General features: G+C 36.5%; 2 protein-coding genes across 2 annotated transcripts; one reads left to right on the top strand and one right to left on the bottom strand.

The window, feature by feature from the left end:
• The first annotated feature begins 6,678 nt into the window (after positions 1-6,678).
• LOC143468798 (GMP reductase 1-like) lies at positions 6,679-8,656 on the top strand. The gene has a single exon (XM_076966199.1). The coding sequence runs from the start codon at positions 7,085-7,087 to the stop codon at positions 8,123-8,125; it is 1,041 nt and encodes a 346-aa protein (XP_076822314.1). The 5' UTR covers positions 6,679-7,084; the 3' UTR covers positions 8,126-8,656.
• A 350-nt stretch (positions 8,657-9,006) lies between these two features.
• Positions 9,007-18,588, bottom strand: LOC143468797 (parafibromin-like). The gene is made up of 11 exons (XM_076966198.1): positions 16,125-18,588; positions 15,025-15,200; positions 14,004-14,185; positions 13,689-13,860; positions 13,246-13,541; positions 12,943-13,080; positions 10,438-10,647; positions 10,130-10,272; positions 9,950-10,050; positions 9,717-9,858; positions 9,007-9,343 (listed from the first exon to the last, which is right to left on the bottom strand). Exons 1-11 carry the CDS (start codon positions 16,253-16,255, stop codon positions 9,307-9,309), a joined length of 1,728 nt encoding a protein of 575 aa, XP_076822313.1. The 5' UTR covers positions 16,256-18,588; the 3' UTR covers positions 9,007-9,306.
• Between the last annotated feature and the right edge of the window lie 273 nt (positions 18,589-18,861).

The raw sequence follows: 18,861 nt of genomic DNA, 5'->3' as shown, positions 1-18,861 counted from the left end.
AATGCCTAGTACAATCTGTTACAAGATAATTTTTTCACAGAAGGTAAATTGTCCAATAGACAGAGATGGGCAGTCGGTACTTTGAAAGTAGGCTACCGTCGGTAACGGTACCGGTACTTGGCAAAAATGTACCGACGGTTCCGGTATTCGGTACTATTTCAAAAAAGTAGTTCGGTACTTTTCGGTACTCGGTACCGGTACTTTTTGTGCAAAAGATGCTGCTGCAAATGCAATGTTTGCCGCTATTATGCCCCGGGTAAAGGTTACTCCAGGTCAAAACATATGTGACGTTAATCGCATGCGATTTTACTTGTCATTTCTAGATTAAAAAAGATCAACAGATGCTAAAATTAGTATTAAGGATTAGTTAATATGTATTTTTGAAAAAATACTACCACGTAATAACTACCGAGTAGGCTACTGGGACCGACGGAAATTTCTTTAAAAAAGTAATTCTGTACAGAGATTCGGTACTGAAAAAAAACCACAGTGCAGTAATTCGGTACTATAATACCGCGGTACTGCCCACCTATGCTAATAGGTGCAGTAGCGGTCTATTTACATGCTGAACTAAAGTAGAGTTAAATACTGTGAAGCTTTTGAATCATCCGTTCCAGTGACCACTGTGTTTCCAAAAGCGCCGGTAGCTGGTTGAGGTCAAGCAGTGTACTTCGGTATTTTAACAACCTAATAGGCCTACTACTTTTTACTAGGTTTGCAAGGTTGGTTGTTCAATATTTTTATAGCAATAGTCAGCTATTTAGTGATGAACTGCAAAATATAATTGAAATGTGAAATATAGCATACTAAAATTTTTGTCTATAACCGGGGACCGTCACAAGCTTTTTTTTAAATTTTATAATGTTCAATTAACATAAGCTGGAGCTGGAGCTGATGTTAAAGTAAAAAACACACACACTGAGCCTTTGGAAGAACATGCTTGGAAGCAAATCAGTTTGGAAATAAAAACAAACATGGAGCTAAAATGATCTAACCAGACCCGATCAGTAATCTCAGAATGATCTTCTTGAGAATCCTTACAGACTTTGATTGATGGAAGATTCATTGGATTCTCTCACCGTGATTGGTGTGGATGACGCCGTGATAACTTTGTAATAAGAAAAACTCGAAAGGAAATAAAGTCTAAGTAAAATGAAACACCAATATACTATTAAATTACAAAAAAGATGTCTTAAAATTACGTGAGCGTTTGAGAATCAAATTATATGAAAGTAATCTCAAAGCAGGATGGAACGAATTCACACGGAGGTTCGATTTTCACAACTTTCCCCTATTCTAAACACAATTCATACAGCTAATTAGCTAGACAAAAATTACTTAATTAACTATCAAGAACCAGTGAATCACTCATGTACCGAAAAAATGCGACCAGTTAACAATAATATTCATGCGCAGTGTTTTTTTAGAGCGCGTATACAGATATAGGGTCTCGCTCGCCTCATCCTAAAGCCACTACAGTCTGTATGGAACATTTGCCACCTTGAATATCAATAGTGGCGAAACCGAACACAAAATTATTTGAAAATTTATCGATATCAAAAAATAATGATAATTTTCTGGCTGAGCTAAAGTAGGGTCAACATTTTTACGATGAAGGACTTTTACCTAATGATTTTGCTTTCTCAATCGCAATATAAACATTATTTTCTCGAAATAAAGTACTGTAATTTATTTAACGATTACACCTACCTAGTGGCGTAGGAGCATGTGCTTCCGCCCCTGGCTTTCGTTGAAAATGCCGCCCTATGTAGACTGCAGCAAATTTTGAAATGTTCAAATGTTCATGTTCAAGCAATCTTTTCAATAAAAATAATTACAAATAATGTGCCGCGTCTCAGAAGTTCTATATTGCTTGAGAAAGAAGCCTCACTGTCTCAGCGTTAAGGCCTAAAATAAAAGACAAAATATGGAGAACAAATGTATTAGGCAAATAAAAGATTAATAGCCGCCTCAAAATTGAACTTTTCGAGCTTTCGCCGAAGCAAAATCAGCAATAATATCTTCAAAATCAAGTTTTTGAACGTAGTCTCTCTCTATAGAAAGAATCGATAGAGCTGATAGCCGATCATCATTCATGGTAGAACGTAAATAGGACTTTATCATTTTGAGCTTTGAGAAACTCCTCTCACAGCTCGCAATTGAAACACGAATGGTAAGATAAAGTTTCAGACACAAGCATAAATATGGTGTCGAATCAAGTAGGTGTGATTTAGCTAACCACTGTAAAACATCAAACGCTGTTGCATTACGATCAAACGTGGTTTCACTGCTTCGCACCAGCCTCTTAAATCTGTCAATTTCCACAGCTAACTCCAAAAAGTCCACCTCATCGTCATAAGTGCTTTTAAAAGCGTTGGTCAATCCATTGTGACTTTCGCTTTGCAGCAACGCGTGAGGATTCATAAATCCAAACATATCATTCAAGTGGTGTATGCCGGTAAACCTAGTTTCAGCTTCAAGTTTAAATCTGTCCAATGCTTGAAACATGCATCGTCTTACTTCTCCAACAACACTAAGGCCAGCATCTTCTACGTGTTCGCCAGGCATTCTCTTTTTTCTGCGAACTCTCCGATCTTCAACTGGAATCTCCAGCTAACTCTGTGCATTTTTTGATCGCTGCATCCACAGAACCTTTAACCAGATTATCTCGTTCTTCCACTAAAAAGTTGACAAACGCTTTCATCTTGTTAGAGCATTGCGCTAACAGCAGTCCTTTTTGCTGCAAGTAAGTTTGAATATCATGAGATTCTCGCAGGTTTACTTTCCAAAAACATAAGAAGGAAAAGAAAGAAAAATTCTGAATCGCTTCTAGAATACTATGAGCGTCACCTCGTGTATTAAGATTTTCGTTTGGATTACATAGTTCCTCTAGACTCTAGAGCATCCATAATCTCATCAAAACCTGCATGAAGGGCCTTTACAGCAGCGTGATGTGCGCTCCATCGCGTATCAATCACTCGCTTCAGCGCGATTGGCGCATGCTTTAGTTTAGAAGGACATCCCATCTATGAGTAGAGGCAGAAAAAAAACATACAATCTTTCTAAAACAGCAAAAAATCTGTCGCTTAATTGCGACGATCCGACGGGATGAACACCTGCAAGATTCAGTGTGTGATTTCCACACGGTACGAATAGTGCTTTTGGATTTATGTTTTTGATTTTTTGCTGAACTCCAGTATGAATTCCCGACATAGTAGATGCGTTGTCGTAGCCTTGTCCCCTACACATCATCACATCTAAGTTGTTTAGTTCATGTTCATCTAGAATAGATTGAGAAATTTCAGCTGCCGTTTTTCCGCTCAACGGAAAGAAATTCAAAAACGATTCCTTCAGTTGGGCAATACTGTTTTTGATTGTTACATATCTGACTATAAGAGTCATCTGATCAGTATGTGATATGTCCGGAGTACTGTCGCACATAATCGCAAAATATTTAGCTTCGCGCACCTTTTCAAGAACGATGTTTTTTTTACCGAGAAGCAAAATTAGCTCATTTTGAATAGTGGGAGAAAGATAAGTAGTTGTCATCTTCTTAGAAATATGAATATCAGAAAGGTGTTTGCTGAGTACGGGACTATATTTTGCCAGAAGCTTCACTGTCTCTAAAAATTCCCTTGGTTGTTGGATTCAAAAGCTTCATGATGTCCTCGAAAAGGAAGATTTTGCTTACTTAGAAATAAAATGACATCAACAACGCTTTCTAAAATTGCTTTCCACTTTTTTCGCTCTTCATCCATATGTTTCTGCATGTTCTTGTCAATTGTTTGTTACAATTGTAGTCTCATTGCAAGCTCTTTCCATTTTTCCATGCATTCTTTGTGGATTTTGGAATTCTCATGCTCAAATATGCGTGGATTTAAATGCCAAAAATCATTGAAACATTTTGTGATAAATAAAGCATAGCCAGTAAAATGGAACAACTTACAACAATAACAATGAAATCCCGATTCCTTTTTCGAAAATAATAACCAACTTCTCAAAATTCTGTCACCGTTTTTGAGTATTTTATAGAACCATTCTTTGGAAACACTTCTTCGTTCAAGTTTAGTGCTATCTCCAACTTTAATTATTCTGCTGCTGGAAGCAAATGGGCCATCCTTGTTTTGATACTTTTCTGGTCCTGCTTTGACTAGTTCAACTCTCAAATGGTGACCTATAACTTCAGGCGAAGAGGCCACATCATTGGGCAAATTGTTGACTACTGCAACTGCTTCGTCGTTATTTTCACCTTCGTCTCCATCTATAACTGGCAATGCATAATTGATTTCATTATTGGTATTACTCTTGATAGACCCTGTTTCTTGCGTTTCTGCTGATAAGCTGATCTTTTCAGTATCTCTCTGGAGCTCAGCGTTATTGTCTGGGTTATCATTCGAATCGTTCTCTGGTAATGTTAAAGAAACATTTGAACCAGAAGAGGTTACAAATTTTAGCATAGCTCCCTTGTGCTTTTTTAATTCAGCTCTCTTGCTTTCTTCTTCTTTACAAAAAAAGCTCCACTCTCTTTGACACGTTTCATTTTCGAGTCTAAATTAACACTTGTATAAATTTAATCACAACCTGTCATTTAAACGTTTACAATTAATAACAACTTAAAAGTTTACAATTAAACGTTTAACACTAGAAGGACGACAATTTTCGTATACCTAGAAGGACGGAGTGCGTCAAAAGGTCAAAACGGCCCAAATCTAACGTTTTTTGTTGAGAAAACTGTGCTGTTGCTCCGAAAAAACTACTTCTATCGCATGTCCGCTATGTCCATTTTAATTAACAAAAGCAATCGCATTGAAAATACAAGCCGTCGTGCCTAAACACTTCTGTTTCACGTAACTTCTTTATCTTCTTGCACTCTTTTGGGCCTTCTCTCCTGTTCTGGTGCATTGTCCCTACGAGGCTGCACTTCTTTTCCGCAAGTCGCAACGCCAGGTCAAGTGAGGTGAAAAAATTATCGCAAGTGATGTTGTAACCTCCTTGAAAAAGCGGAGCCATGAGTTTCAGTACAACGTCGGTGGGCACACTCCCTTGGGGGCTCCTTGCGTCATCTTTTCCAACGTAAGGAAAACCGTTGAATAAATATTTGTTTTCGACGTCAACTGTCAGCCAGAACTTTAGACCAAACTTGTCTGGTTTATTGGCCATATATTGGATGAACTTGCAGCGTGCCTTACACGGCAATAGTTGTTCATCCACAGTTATCTTCCACTGTGGAATGAGTGATTTTTGGCAGATTGATATAAAACTGTTCCAAAGTTGTGAAGCGAGTGCAAATTTATCATGCAATAGATTCCTTCGCCTTTCCGTCTTCAGATCGAAGCGAAGGAATCGTATGAGCTCCAGAAACCTGTCTCTTGCCATGGTTTGGGAAAACATCGGACATCCCCACGAATTCCCCCACAAACTCTTCACAGGGAAATTGCGTCCTCCTGTCATGCCACGAGCAACCACCAAAGCCGACGAATTTATCTAATTCATCTAATTTATCTAACTAAGAAACTCTTACTACACTTACGCTTCGATAAACTTCAAAAATTCCGATATTAGGCTGCGCTTGTGACGAAACTACTCTGTTTTGCGGAAAAGTCGACTTGCATAGTTTGTCAACACGTTCGTTACACCCCTGTGCTGGCAGCTGTGACCTAATTCGATAAACCTGTAATTATCAGCAGAAACAAAACATTGCTCTCTATTGCGAGAACTGGTTTTTGTAGTGTGAAGTAACAATGCGTCAATTGACGCGCCCCCTCCTTCTAGGTAGTGACCACGTTAATTATCTCTACCGGTAAAATAAAAACTTCATATTCATGGGTTAGTTACCTAACACTAATGTAGGAAAAGTCAGGAAATATCACGGTTGTGCGATGCCCCACTTAAAAGTTATAGATGCACTTAGGTTGAAAATGCGTCAATTGACGCGCCCCGTCCTTCTAGTGTTAAATGCCCAGGACTGGTTCACCTTCCCCAGTTTTCTTGGTTTGTGGGACCAAATCGTAACAAATTAGCTCGTTTACCGCTGCATTTTTTTTAATTCTCGTGCTGCGTGCACTGTGCAGCCTCATTTTGCCGCCCCCTTGCAGCCTGCCGCCCCTGGCGCAGAGCCAGAACCGCCAAGTGGCTGCTACGCCACTGACCTACCTCATGTTACATCTGCAGGCTTTTAGGTGAAATTTTATCGTTTCGGGCTTTTCATGCTTATAGAAATAGAATTAGGATTCATTCGTGTCAAACTTCAGGAAATTCGGAATCACACGTCATTGAACAATCTTTCTCGCGGCAAATCCCTATGGCCTAGCTCTATGCTAAACACGGCTATAATTGCAGCCGCAGCTACACAAAGTTAATTCAGTTTTTAATGCACTTTCGTCATGTGTTAGTTTAATAAACATTTGCCAATGTTTTGCTATTATGAAACAATAATAACCTATTGTGAATAGATATTGCAACAATCAATTCCAACATATTATAAATTTATTTAAATTTTAAATCCTAAATTAAATTTTGGTGCTTCCATAGAATAACTAGATTGTTGTTAGATTTCTATGATGCTACTCAAAAACAGCATGCTGCGTTATGATGAAAATTTAGCATGTGCTCAGTTGAAACTGCTGTTGGTCAACCACCTGAAATGTATGGTTTGTTATGCATGGTGATCAGCAAAATACAGCACGGCTTTCGCTTTGGAGGTGAAACAGCTGTCAGGCTGTTTCGTGTCAACGGTTAATGGTGTGAAAATTAAAGTTGATGTGAGAAGTGTAAACTAAGAACATGTAGGCCACCTGTGTCTTATACTTTAGCACTCACTCACATTCTCAGGCTACTTATTTACTTAGAATTAGATAGGCTAAGCCAGGTAAAAGTTGACCAGGCTAGCTTTTACAAGTCTCTTGTCTTATGATATACTAAAATAAGTAGGTTGTCGAAATAGCTTCCTCTTGGTTTCATTTGTTTTAGCCAAAACAGAAAGTTTGTTAATTGGTATTGTTCAGCATTTGTTTTTAGTTGACGATAAAAGTAGAGTGACAAATTATCATACCTGCATGTAACAGTGTAACCAGAGAAATTCAAGATGCCACGTATAGATAATGACATTAAACTGGACTTCAAAGATGTTCTGCTTCGTCCCAAGCGGAGTACACTGCGCAGTCGTAAACAAGTGGATATGACTCGCCACATAAAGTTTAGGAATTCTGGTCAAACATATGTTGGAGTTCCTATAATGGCTGCCAACATGGACACAACGGGAACTTTTGAAATGGCGGCTACGTTTCGTAAACATGATGCCTTTGTTGCCATTCACAAGCACTACACTCTTGAAGAATGGCTTAATTTTTCCAAGGAACATGCTGAGTGTTTGGACAACATTGCTGTTAGTTCTGGGACTAGCGATGCAGACTTGGATAAGGTGATTCAAATATTAACAAATATTGAACAAATAAAATTTATCTGCATTGATATTGCCAATGGCTATTCCGAACATTTTGTGGAGTATGTGAAAAAAGTTAGAGCGAGATTTCCATCTCACACAATCTTGGCTGGCAATGTTGTTACTGGTGAGATGGTAGAGGAGCTTATTTTGGCTGGTGCTGATGTCATCAAAGTGGGAATCGGACCGGGTTCAGTGTGCACAACTAGAAAAAAAACTGGTGTTGGTTACCCTCAAATAAGTGCTGTAATAGAATGTAGTGACGCCGCACATGGTCTTGGTGGACATATCATATCAGATGGAGGTTGCACGTGCCCAGGAGATGTTGCAAAAGCGTTTGGAGCTGGTGCAGATTTTGTCATGATTGGTGGTTTATTTGCAGGGCATGATCAATCAGGAGGAGAGACCATTGTAAAAGATGGAAAAAAACTCAAGCTCTTCTATGGTATGAGTTCAAGCACTGCTATGGTAAAGCATATTGGTGGTGTGGCAAACTATCGTGCGTCTGAAGGCAAAACTGTTGAAGTCCCGTATCGCGGTGATGTTTCTGCAACACTTCTTGACATTCTTGGTGGAGTACGTTCTACTTGCACATATGTTGGGGCTGCAAAATTAAAGGAACTCACTCGCAGAACCACGTTTATTCGAGTTACGCAGCAGTGGAATTCAATGTATGGGCATTAATCCCTTTAACATGAAACACAAAAATTCTGTTGGTGTGGAAACGTGTTTGCTATACCCCCTTGATTGTACTAGTCAGTGTGTATCTTTTATAACCATTGCTGGTTGTTTTTAATTGTGGAATGCTTTAAACAGCAGTAGATTTGAAAATATGATCAAATTAATTTTCTTGTAAGTTTGCATGACGTTTATTATTGCCTTATGCATTTTCAGGAACTTTGCGTTGTTTAAAAAGTGCTTTTTGTTGAGGATGACTATGCTTGCCTTGCCTTGTACTTCTTGTGAAAATATCTTTTAAATTTCTAAGTTGAAGTTTTGTTGATACCCTTATGTTCTTACATTGCACATTGGTTGCTATTATTTACAACTTACGAGTGGTGCGTGATGCGTCTTTGTATGCTACACTTTTAATATATAGACTGTGTAAGTTTGGTTTTCGATTGATGACCATGTAATGTGGTAAAAGAGCAAGTATTTCTGTATTTGTCATATGTTATTAAACGGTCGATTGTTTAAATATAGAACTAGTTTTAAGTTCTTGCTTGTTTCGCTGTCAGATGTTATCAAGGTTGTTATTTCCAACAAACATCACAAAATCCTTGCAAGATTGCATTTAAAAGGCCAAATGAAGATGATAAAAGCAATCTTAAGCTCAAGCTACTTGAGGCCTAAGGGTAATAGGGTCTGGGTCTCATTTCTAAACAAATTGGTAATGCAAAAATGGTGTTTTCTAATTCAACATATAAATCTGAATGACAGTTATTTGGCTTTACCATTTACAGCTTGAACCACTTATTTGAAGGAAATATATTACAAGTTTTAGACCACTCGGTCATGCTACATTGTCTACTTCTCATGTTGGGCATAAAAGACAATCAAATGCATTACTGAGGGCTAAGGCATATATTCAACAAAATCGGATTTCTCAGTAATCTGCAATGTAATTACAGGAAGACACTTAATTTTCATCGTTGCCATCCAAAATTCACCTTCAACTCCCATGCAACATAGATCGAAATAGAGAAAAGGTGCAACAGATGAAGCGCAATGTATAAGGTAAACAGTCAAGCTCGTGAAGGCACAATTCTTTGCTGTCACCTTTCTATTCCACTCAGACGTAATACTCTTGGTCTGAGGCTGTTGATCTGGAGTGTTGTGTGACATGACCTGTTTATGAAAGTTCTCTAAAACCTCAGCTGCGGCTTGTTCTTCACCATATATCTGGGAATATAATATAGTTTTATTGCTTAGAATAATTACGGTACGTATCTGTATACAATTTCAATAACGCTGTTTTTGTGGATCACTGACAACGAAAAGTTATGACTGAACATATTTTTGCCGATTTGGAGCATCACTTCAGCATCCAATATTCTTGGACGACATAATATTCCGCTATTTACAGCGTATGCTGGTTACATTGGGAATGCGATCAAATCACTTGGATGCACACTTTTGTGGCCATTATCATTTATATTAATTTCTTTTAACTGTAACTGATTCCTGTTTTTGGCGCTTGTTAAATATAGTCATTAGTTAGCTTAATGAAACAATTTAATCATTTATTAAATGATAAATACAAAAATGGGTGCACCTGTCTAGAACTTCCCAAAATTTCAGTAGGGCAGCACGGTCCATGTGTCTCTTTGTTTCACTTAATTGCATAATGTGAACGTTCCACTTCGCAACGTTGGGTTCCAACTTTTGTTCAACAAATTTCAAGTGGAAAGCTTGAACTGCATAGAAAATTAGTAATAATTATATTAATTATAGTAATAATTATAAAACATGATAACTTTGATACGAGCAACGAATAAACATGCTAACTTTTTGAAAAAATATCCACAGGTGATCCGTCCTGTAGTAACCAAGGCCAACCCTTGAACTGCCAAGCTGGACCTTGAACGAAAACAGCAACCACCCTCTCCCTAGAGGAAAAATTGAAACAGAATTGCATTTTGAGCAACTCAGATATGAATATATTTCGTATGGCTGCCATTGGCATACCAATCATCATGTGTTTGCAGTTTGGAAATATTGTCTATAACTCGGTATGGAACTGTGGTTCCACTGTTGTCTTTCCTTCTTTGAATTAAAACTTCGTTGTCTCGTTTCATGCCTTCAGACTTTTTTTGAGCAGTGGACACAAACTGAAACAAGAGAAATGAAATAAAAAGAGGAAAATGGTAAAAAAAATGGATGTGTATATCACAACACTGTTTTTCTATGCAAAAAATTAACTCTGTTAAATTCCAAGTTTTCTGCATTAAAGTTGGAGAACTAAACTTTAATGAACTTGGAAGTGAAAACAATACCTTGAGATCTTGCAAGATATCTTTTGCATTATACAATGTGATCAATGAAGTTGTGGCTGCAGGGATAATTATGATGGGTGTGCGAGAAACACGTTTTGGCGGTTTACTTGATGACTGTTTAGGTCTTGGGGCAACCGGAACAGGTTTGGGCACAGAACGAGATTTTGACTGCTGTGATCCGTGACTGGTCTTTTTAGCTGCTGCCCCTTCCTAAAATTGCAATAATATTGGTTATAAATATATGGAACTGGTAAAGCTGTGATAAACAATAGTAGTTAGACAAAAGCAGTAACCATAACAAAATACAGAAATATCTGAGACACATAGGCAAGTATCAATTATGCAAAAGTGTAAGTAAAAAAACCCTTTGACAAAATAAAACTACAGTGAAAGCTTGTTAACCTGACTTTTCAGGTAACTCAAAGTAGCTCTACTAGTCCAGGCAAAGCGTGTTTTACAGGGCGTGAAAACAAATAACACTATTTCAAAAACTCATTAACTCGAATTTCAGTTAGATTGAGGTGTTTTGTCAACCCTGGGGGCCAGGGCAAAAAGAATACCCATTATACCAAAATTACAGGGCAACTCAATTAGAAGGCAAGCGAACTGCCAAGGAGATTCCACTTAAACCAGGAAGGGTTTGGGGGCAATATCATGCAATGAACCTACAACTGGATCACAAAACTGTGTGCTTCTCGCTGGTAGAGCAGTTTGTCCCCACAGTGGTGAAAATGTGATGGGAATACCATGTAATGCAATGACAATTCTTAGGTATCTATAGAAAATGATGGGGAGCCAAAAAAAGGACCAATGTGAATAGTGCAAACTACGAAATATATTCCACTTCTTCTTGAGCTGAAAGGCTCTGACGACTCAACAATCGCCAATCAGGCAGCTATGTCTTCCAAAGGCGATCGAGATACAATCCAACCAAAGAAAAGTGTTAAAAACCATGTCTTCTAACAATGACAACCAGATTCCAATCCTGCCAACCGGCGGCCAACAATGGAGAAAGGTTGTGCAATAATGTGGCAAATTTAAACTATACCTCCTGTCAACATGGCAGCAAAAAACCAGTACTATGAGCTGGATTTAAAACTATGTAAAATCCTCCAATCAATAGCGATGGCTGTGGCACTGGGTGGATTTCATAGCATCAAGACAATGGCCACAATTATCTTACACGACCCTATTTCACCCTGGCGTCTTATGGAAATTCCAATACAAAACTGAGTTTATTGATCAGGAATCGAATAAGAGCAACTTTGCGAATGCCTAGGCCTAAAAAACACCAAAAAGAAATGAACAGTTCTAAATTGTGGCTGCTACAGTTGTGATACCAAATGAACTAACCAGAACTGAAAAACACAATAAGGTCACGCGTCATAATTGCACGCGGTGCCTTTGAGGGAGGCGTCAAACACCTAAAACTAAGATCTCTATGATTTCGTTGGACTCTTACATAGGGCTTTAAAAAACTTGTTTAGACCAATCAGAAGACAGCATGGTTGGTGTTGTTTTCTAGCCTGGGAATTACCCTAGCAGTTGGTGTGCTTCAATGTCCCAGATAGAGTGCAGAATTAGGTTAAAAATTGGCATGAAAGTAGCTAAAATTAGGTTTTTCTAGGCCAAAATTCTAGTGTCGATTTTGAGACTCTGATAAAAAAAGTTTGAATCATGGTTTTTTGATGGCATTTCGTAAAGTGGTAGTCCAAAGCATACTAAACTGACAAGCAAAATTTCAGAGAACCCCATGCAGGATTTTTCGAGTAATCAGTCTTTTAGTAAATTCACTATATAATAAAACAAATAAAGATTTTAAGGCATTTTCCTCCTGAAGGATCCTCCTGATCCATGAACAAAGATTTGTTAAGCCATTTGCGGTTAGAACTTTACAAGTGTATTCATTGTAATGTAATACCATCACTTTTAGTTAGTTGTAATGGTTTAAAAGTTGTTAAGATATTCTTTTAGGTTATTTGAAGTGCCTGCTCACCTAAGCATACGTGCAATAGTAGAAATAAGAGCAGCGTAGGAGATTAAAGTATCTAAACCAGACAGATTAAAGTAATTAAACAATATAATCTAATGCCCGAAAGAGGTTATGACACATTATTATAACCCATTGGTAATAGGCTAGCGCTGGTGAGGGCGATAGAACTTAATAGGTACAGTTGAATGGTTGTTCTGAGGTCGATGCAATTATCACACTGTTCTGTACTGCTATTAAATCATATAAACGTTTATCCTATTTTTAACAAAATCCACAGCAAAAAAGAGGTTAACAGAGAGCTAAAAATGAATCCATTATCGCCCAATTATGTTTTTGTGGTTATCTGGAGCCAATTACGCAAACTTTGGACATTACCATGTAGGAAGTGTTTGAAGTAAGCTCAAAGCAATAATCATTAAAAAATAACTTCAACTTTGAATTACTTCAGCCTTCGTGGTACTACAGAAATAACAATTTACTCATAATACAGATGTTCTAAAGCAAAAGCATACCATCACAGATTTCAAGCTCATATCATGGTATGTTCCTGTTGTGTCAATGCGAAAACCCAGCGTCTCTTCTTTACCTCGGAATCGTTCTTGGTCGTATCTGCTGTAACCAGGAACTTGAGTCGGCGGTTTCCGAGTAGACTGCAAGAAAATCCACAGATTAATTCTACAACAAGCGTTTCACACTTACTCTGCTGAAGTATGTAATCAGTTTAACTTGAAGCACAGTAATAGAAAAGTGTGGTATTTGATAAAGTAAGCTTGTGGCAATTTGTACTTTTCTCAGAGTACTGGTTCTTGGCATACCGAACTAGTCTTTGTTGCTGCATCAGTAGTGGTTGAAGTGGAGGTATTCGAGGCAGATGCAGTAATGTCTTTCTCGGTCGTACTTGATCTTCCTTCCTCTTTGGCTTTGATGGATGACAACAGAGAAAAAACGTTCTTGCTGAAGTTCTTCCCGGCACTCTGAAGCACGGTGGATCGGGTTCTCCAGTTCCGTTCACGTGAAAGTATTTCCGATGTCATGTCAAATGATGCGGCATCCTCATCTTCAATTGCTTCGTCATTTGCAGCAAAAGCTGTGGGACCACTTTTTGATTGATCTGATAAGAGATAAACATGTGAAAAATATCGAATGTGCCAACAAATTATATGAAGGAAATACGTGGCAAACAGGCACCCATAACTGACTAATATTATTCTTGGCTTTGAAATTATAAAAATTGATGTCATTTCTGCAATTTACTTACCAAAATCGCCTTGTTCATCAACTTCTTGAATAGTCTTACGCTTCCTTGCCATGAATTTTGCCTTCATTGCTGCAATCTTTTCTACAGAGATCGCTTCTGAGAGTGATTTTATCTGTTCTGTTGTCACTGATTTATCACCCACTTTGCCTTCCAATCTTTCTACGAGACGTTGCTGTGGCAAGAAAGCAAGCCAAAAATACACTTTAAAAGCTTTTAAATAAGTGACTAAAGTAACCCAGCCTTTCAGGTTAATGACGATAGGGTAAAAAGATATATTTCAAATTAGGATAGTGTTTAAAGCAAAGCATTTATTACTCTGTTTCGTAAATTTTTTTGAGCGTCTTCAAATCTCGATCGTTTGGGCACAGGTTCATTTGAATTTGAACCTTCATCCCCGCCAGATGGAGCTGCCTGTGAAGGGATTGCTTTCTTCACTTTAGTTGGTCTCTGTAGTGTTATGTCTAGTGGAGCACTTTTATCAATGTTATTTGATGTTGCTGCAAAAGTACGTATAATTGTATGTTACATGCAGGCTTATTGACATTAAGCAAAAATTTAGTAACATGTACGTTATATTATTACCAACGCAATTTTAGAGGCGTTAGAGCTGCATCTCATAAACAGAACAAATGAAATGACGCATGGATCATACCTTCAAGTAAGTAATTCATCAGTCATTACTCATTAATACCGAATATATACCATCAACCAAATATATACCCTATACAGTACCACATTTAGTGCACTTTTAACTCAACAAGTAAGACATACATATAATCAGGGTTGCCATCGGTCTCAACTCAAAAATAAAGACGACTAGGAAACGAAAGACAAATAACAGCTTAAACAGTGCAAAACAGGAGAAAGCAACCAATGTTCCTAAAGAAAAACTGACACTATCTGCATGTTCTTAATTTTGGTATCTCATTGGTACAAAATGGTATACTAAAGGTGTCAAAATACGAACCTCCGCCCTAAAAATAAGGACGACAATAAGGACATTTCTTAGAAAAAAACCACAAACATATTTTCTAAGACACCGACCTTTAAAATAAGGACAAATCTTAGAAATAAGGACGGTATGGCAACCCTGCATAAAATCATAAACTAAAGGTTAAACTAAATCATAGAAGGAAGAATTTGCAGCTATAAGTGCCTCTTGAAAGAAAAGGTGAATGTATCCCAACTAAATGACACTACACTGCTAATAATAATGGCATTGAGCTACTGTTGTAAATGCTGATAATATGACTGAAAAGTCACTATGAGGCAAATTTTCTGCTTACGTTATATTGCAAACAATAAATATCAATGTTAAATGGAAGTCAGGTATTACCAATCTCTCCATTTAAATAAGCCAGAAGGTCTTTTCTGTCTGGTCGCCGAACAACAGGTATGTCTTCTGCAGCTGCATGGCGTACGTAGAGTGGATGTGAAAGCTTGATATTTTTAATTAGAAAGTAGATGGATTCTAATGTATAGTATTCCTTCTGATTTCCATCTCTGCCTGTCCTGTATATAGCAATTTTAAAACTATCAAAAAGACAGATAAGTTAAGACAAAAATTATTCGAGTTTCTATTTAAATGAATATCAAGATTCAAGCATCTTGATACAAGCACATTGCAAACATATTTAAATCATTCCTTTAACAAAAATAAATCAGCAAAGCTCTATGTGTATTGTGCTAACATAAAAGAAACGCTAAATAAAGTAGTTTGTCTTTTGTATGAAAAGTAAATATAAGTTAAATAAAAAAGCACAGTTAACCGACTTCTGAAAACAGAAATTTTGTTTTGTAAAAAAGTTCAGCGCAAAATATTTTTTCACTATGTCAGTTATGGTTTGCTGATTGCTGCTGAGCAATATTACACTTTATTTTCAAATTCTACAAACAAAGAAGGCTATAGTGGAAGCATGACACATATATACACACCACTTTTGCCATCCAAAATTGCATATCTCACATTATTACACGGCCTAACTGAACAAACATTGCAGTAGCAGAAATGCAGTGTTTTGATGTTTTAAATGGCATATTGTATTTGTGACATGCTCAGATTTTGTTCTCAGCATACCTATTTCAACTTTTTGTACTCTTCAGTTTTCGGTGTTAAAAACATGAGATCTTGTTAAAAACTATCACACTTTCTAACCTGATAAATAGGTAGGTTAATGTTTCAGTTTCACCGAAAGTTGGTGTGAATGTAATATTTTGTGAATTATATTTAAGTTTGGTGCAATTGCATGTATCCATAGGTTATATATGTATATACAACAACTACATACTTCATCAACTGTATAGACCCTACAGAGATAATTGACATAATAAGAATAATTTTAAAGCTGTCAGGTATGGAACCTGAGAAATAGGGTTGCTTAACTGCAACACTGACACTCTAACTCTAACCACTGCAATACAATAATATCCTCTTACCCATATATAACATAGTTCGTCTTGACATCTTTTGGCCAAGAAAAATCACCAAATATTATATGGCCATCTTGCTCTTGTATCGTTTTTTTCGTTGTATTATAATCCCGTAATATACTTAAAGCATCTGCCATACTTCACAGATTTTGTATATTAACCTGAAGTACATGATCAATTGGTTAATGTACGTAATGGAATACACTAAATGACTTGAGATACATAATGTACTTAATCTGCTAAATTCCTACAATAAAATACATCCAGACAATCTTCCTCAAGACAAGAAAGTCCGAAGGGAAAGTCTAATCTTTCATACCTATAAGTCTTTAAACTTCTGAAACAGATATAAAAGTAAAAGTCAATGAGCAAATGTTGTGTCATACAAGATAGACGTTAGCTCAGTTTTAGATTAGACAAGATAATAAGCTACGTTTTGGTAATGGTGTTTTCTAAGTACAGTATATGTATCTCAAAATCCAAATAAATCAGCCTGGAAATAAGCACATTAAAATTAAGTATCTTGAGTTGCTAAAATCAATTTTAAAATGGGCTTTCTAAATAACATCTTCCAGTCTTTTACTTTTTGAAGTAGAAGTTTTCACTTTTCAAAATAGATTTGCAATTCATGGTGGCAATCTTTCGATGTGTTTATGTTCACAGTTAAATTTGGCAAACATAGTGGAGAAACATTAAACAAAAATTTGAAATTAAAGAAATTGCTTAACCTTATTGAGTGTGTTCAAATGTTTATGCATGTTTAAAACAATTTTGCATTATTTTTTCTAAAGTTTACAGCAGTAAAGTTGCAGATTGCGCATTGTAGAATACTCAAAACAGAAGTTATTTTTGTTATGAAAATACTCCAATTTGTTAATTAATTAGCATAATTTGTTAATTAATTTTAATTAACCCACTAAAACAAAATGACAAGCTGCAAATGCTATATCTAAGCTGACAAAAAGGTATTTTATTTTTTATGGAAAATAGTTTTAACCCAAAAATAGGGTAAAGTTAGCAGCCTAAAAGCCAGGATAGAAAGTTAATTACATACATTTTGTTTATTTTTTTGCCATCAACATGTGAAGCCAAAAAAACACCATGATAACTGTTATAGGACAATAAAAATATGTTAATGAACAATTAATGAATGGGAAAAAGTGGCAAAGCTCCAGCGACTAAGAACATGCAAGAGGAAAATACATTAAAATTTCCCTATAATTTGAGATTGGTACAATTAAAATGAATTTATCAATTAAGTTGTCTTATGTCATAGATTACTAATGTTCACATTTATGCATTGTACATGATTGACAAAATTCCTGGTAATTAGACATGGTATATAATTAAATAATCAAAATGCGTCGCAGATACGAAATAAAGGTGTTAAAGTAAAAAAATTGTCGAATTACATAAAGCTAAATTAAATGAACTGATAAATCAGAATCTATACAATTCTACCAAAGACCAACAAAAATGTGATAAATTAAACAAACTGTTGAAGTAAAAGAAGCCGAATTGGGCAAGCTTTACCATAATACGATGATGCTATAAAATGGTAGGTTGGCATGTCCACTAAACCCAGGATAGAGTTGATGCTTTAAATTTTACATAAAAACTGAGTATACAAAAATATAACAAAACAATAGAAAACTGCAAAACGTATATAAAAACATAGAGGGCAAGCTTGCAATCATTGCGGAGTTCATATCTTTACTAGATGTACACAACAAAGCAATAGCTGAAGAAAAACAGAAAAAATAAACTCCATCACGATGACAGGAATCCCATTTCTGTGGCCGAGGAATGGGCATGATATTGATTGCCAGATTGTAAAGGTAGTTAAGTGCGTGGGGAACAAAAATTAATTGTACATATAATGGCTATTGTTTCAATTGGGCGACGAATTTTTCACCCAAATATTTTAAACTTTCCAATCTGGCTTGAGTGCACTAAAAGATAAAATGCCATAAACAAAAACCATCGGTAAATACAATATTGCCATCAACAATAGTAGATATAGTGAGACAGGAGGTTCATCAATGTGATGCCAAAATGTTTTATCTTCACGTCGAATTATAATAAATAAAGAAAAGCTGGTTGTCCCTAATGGAAGGTTTGTACGATGAGCAGAATTCTGTTTCACACTATTTTCTATAACCTATATGGTAAGCATTACGTTGGCATGGCACAAATTTTTAAGTTTATTGGGGCATTTATCCGGCGCAATGAAATCAAAATTTCCAGTAGGGCTGATTGTTTGTGTTTGAAGTGCACATCCACAGGATGTATTTGTATACTAGGCCGGACCTTGACTACTCAAATTATGATGTCATTTGTTTGTGCACTGGACCAAAAACACTTCCTTTCTCTAAAATCCAGAAAAACGTATCAGCATATAGTGTAAATAGCCTATTACTGTTTTGTTTCTGCTACAAGCTTTACATACGGCAACAAATTCTTCACCATAACGTGTTCTACCACTGTCATTCTGGCAGAATCCCAGCAGAATCATACTATCCAAACGAACAACAGTGTTTCCGACTCCAAAATTTTCAAAAACAGAATGAAACAGCATTTTATAAGAAAGCAGACAAAGTTTAACGCTTCCAATCATCGAAGTTAAAAAAAATAAATTTTAGACACATATGTTAAAATTAAAAATGATGGTAACACAAACCAACATGAAGGAAAAAAACAACAAAGTATACACACAAAACGAGTTTCAAGAGATATGAATGTT

The sequence above is a fragment of the Clavelina lepadiformis genome, chromosome 8 (assembly GCF_947623445.1).
Source record: "Clavelina lepadiformis chromosome 8, kaClaLepa1.1, whole genome shotgun sequence".
NCBI lineage: Eukaryota > Metazoa > Chordata > Ascidiacea > Aplousobranchia > Clavelinidae > Clavelina > Clavelina lepadiformis.
Note: the sequence above shows the minus strand (reverse complement) of the source record. Positions and strands in the feature narration are given on the sequence as shown.

What these genes read in the sequence shown, in the direction of transcription:
- LOC143468798 (XM_076966199.1), top strand. Translation starts at nt 7,085, where the DNA reads ATGCCACGTATAGATAATGACATTAAACTGGACTTCAAAGATGTTCTG.
- LOC143468797 (XM_076966198.1), bottom strand. Translation starts at nt 16,255, where the DNA reads ATGGCAGATGCTTTAAGTATATTACGGGATTATAATACAACGAAAAAA. An exon ending in CTGCAAACACATGATGATTG is followed by an intron (nt 10,051 to 10,129) that starts GTATGCCAATGG and finishes TTTTTCCTCTAG; the next exon opens with GGAGAGGGTGGTTGCTGTTT. An exon ending in TTTTGGGAAGTTCTAGACAG is followed by an intron (nt 9,344 to 9,716) that starts GTGCACCCATTT and finishes TTATATTCCCAG; the next exon opens with ATATATGGTGAAGAACAAGC.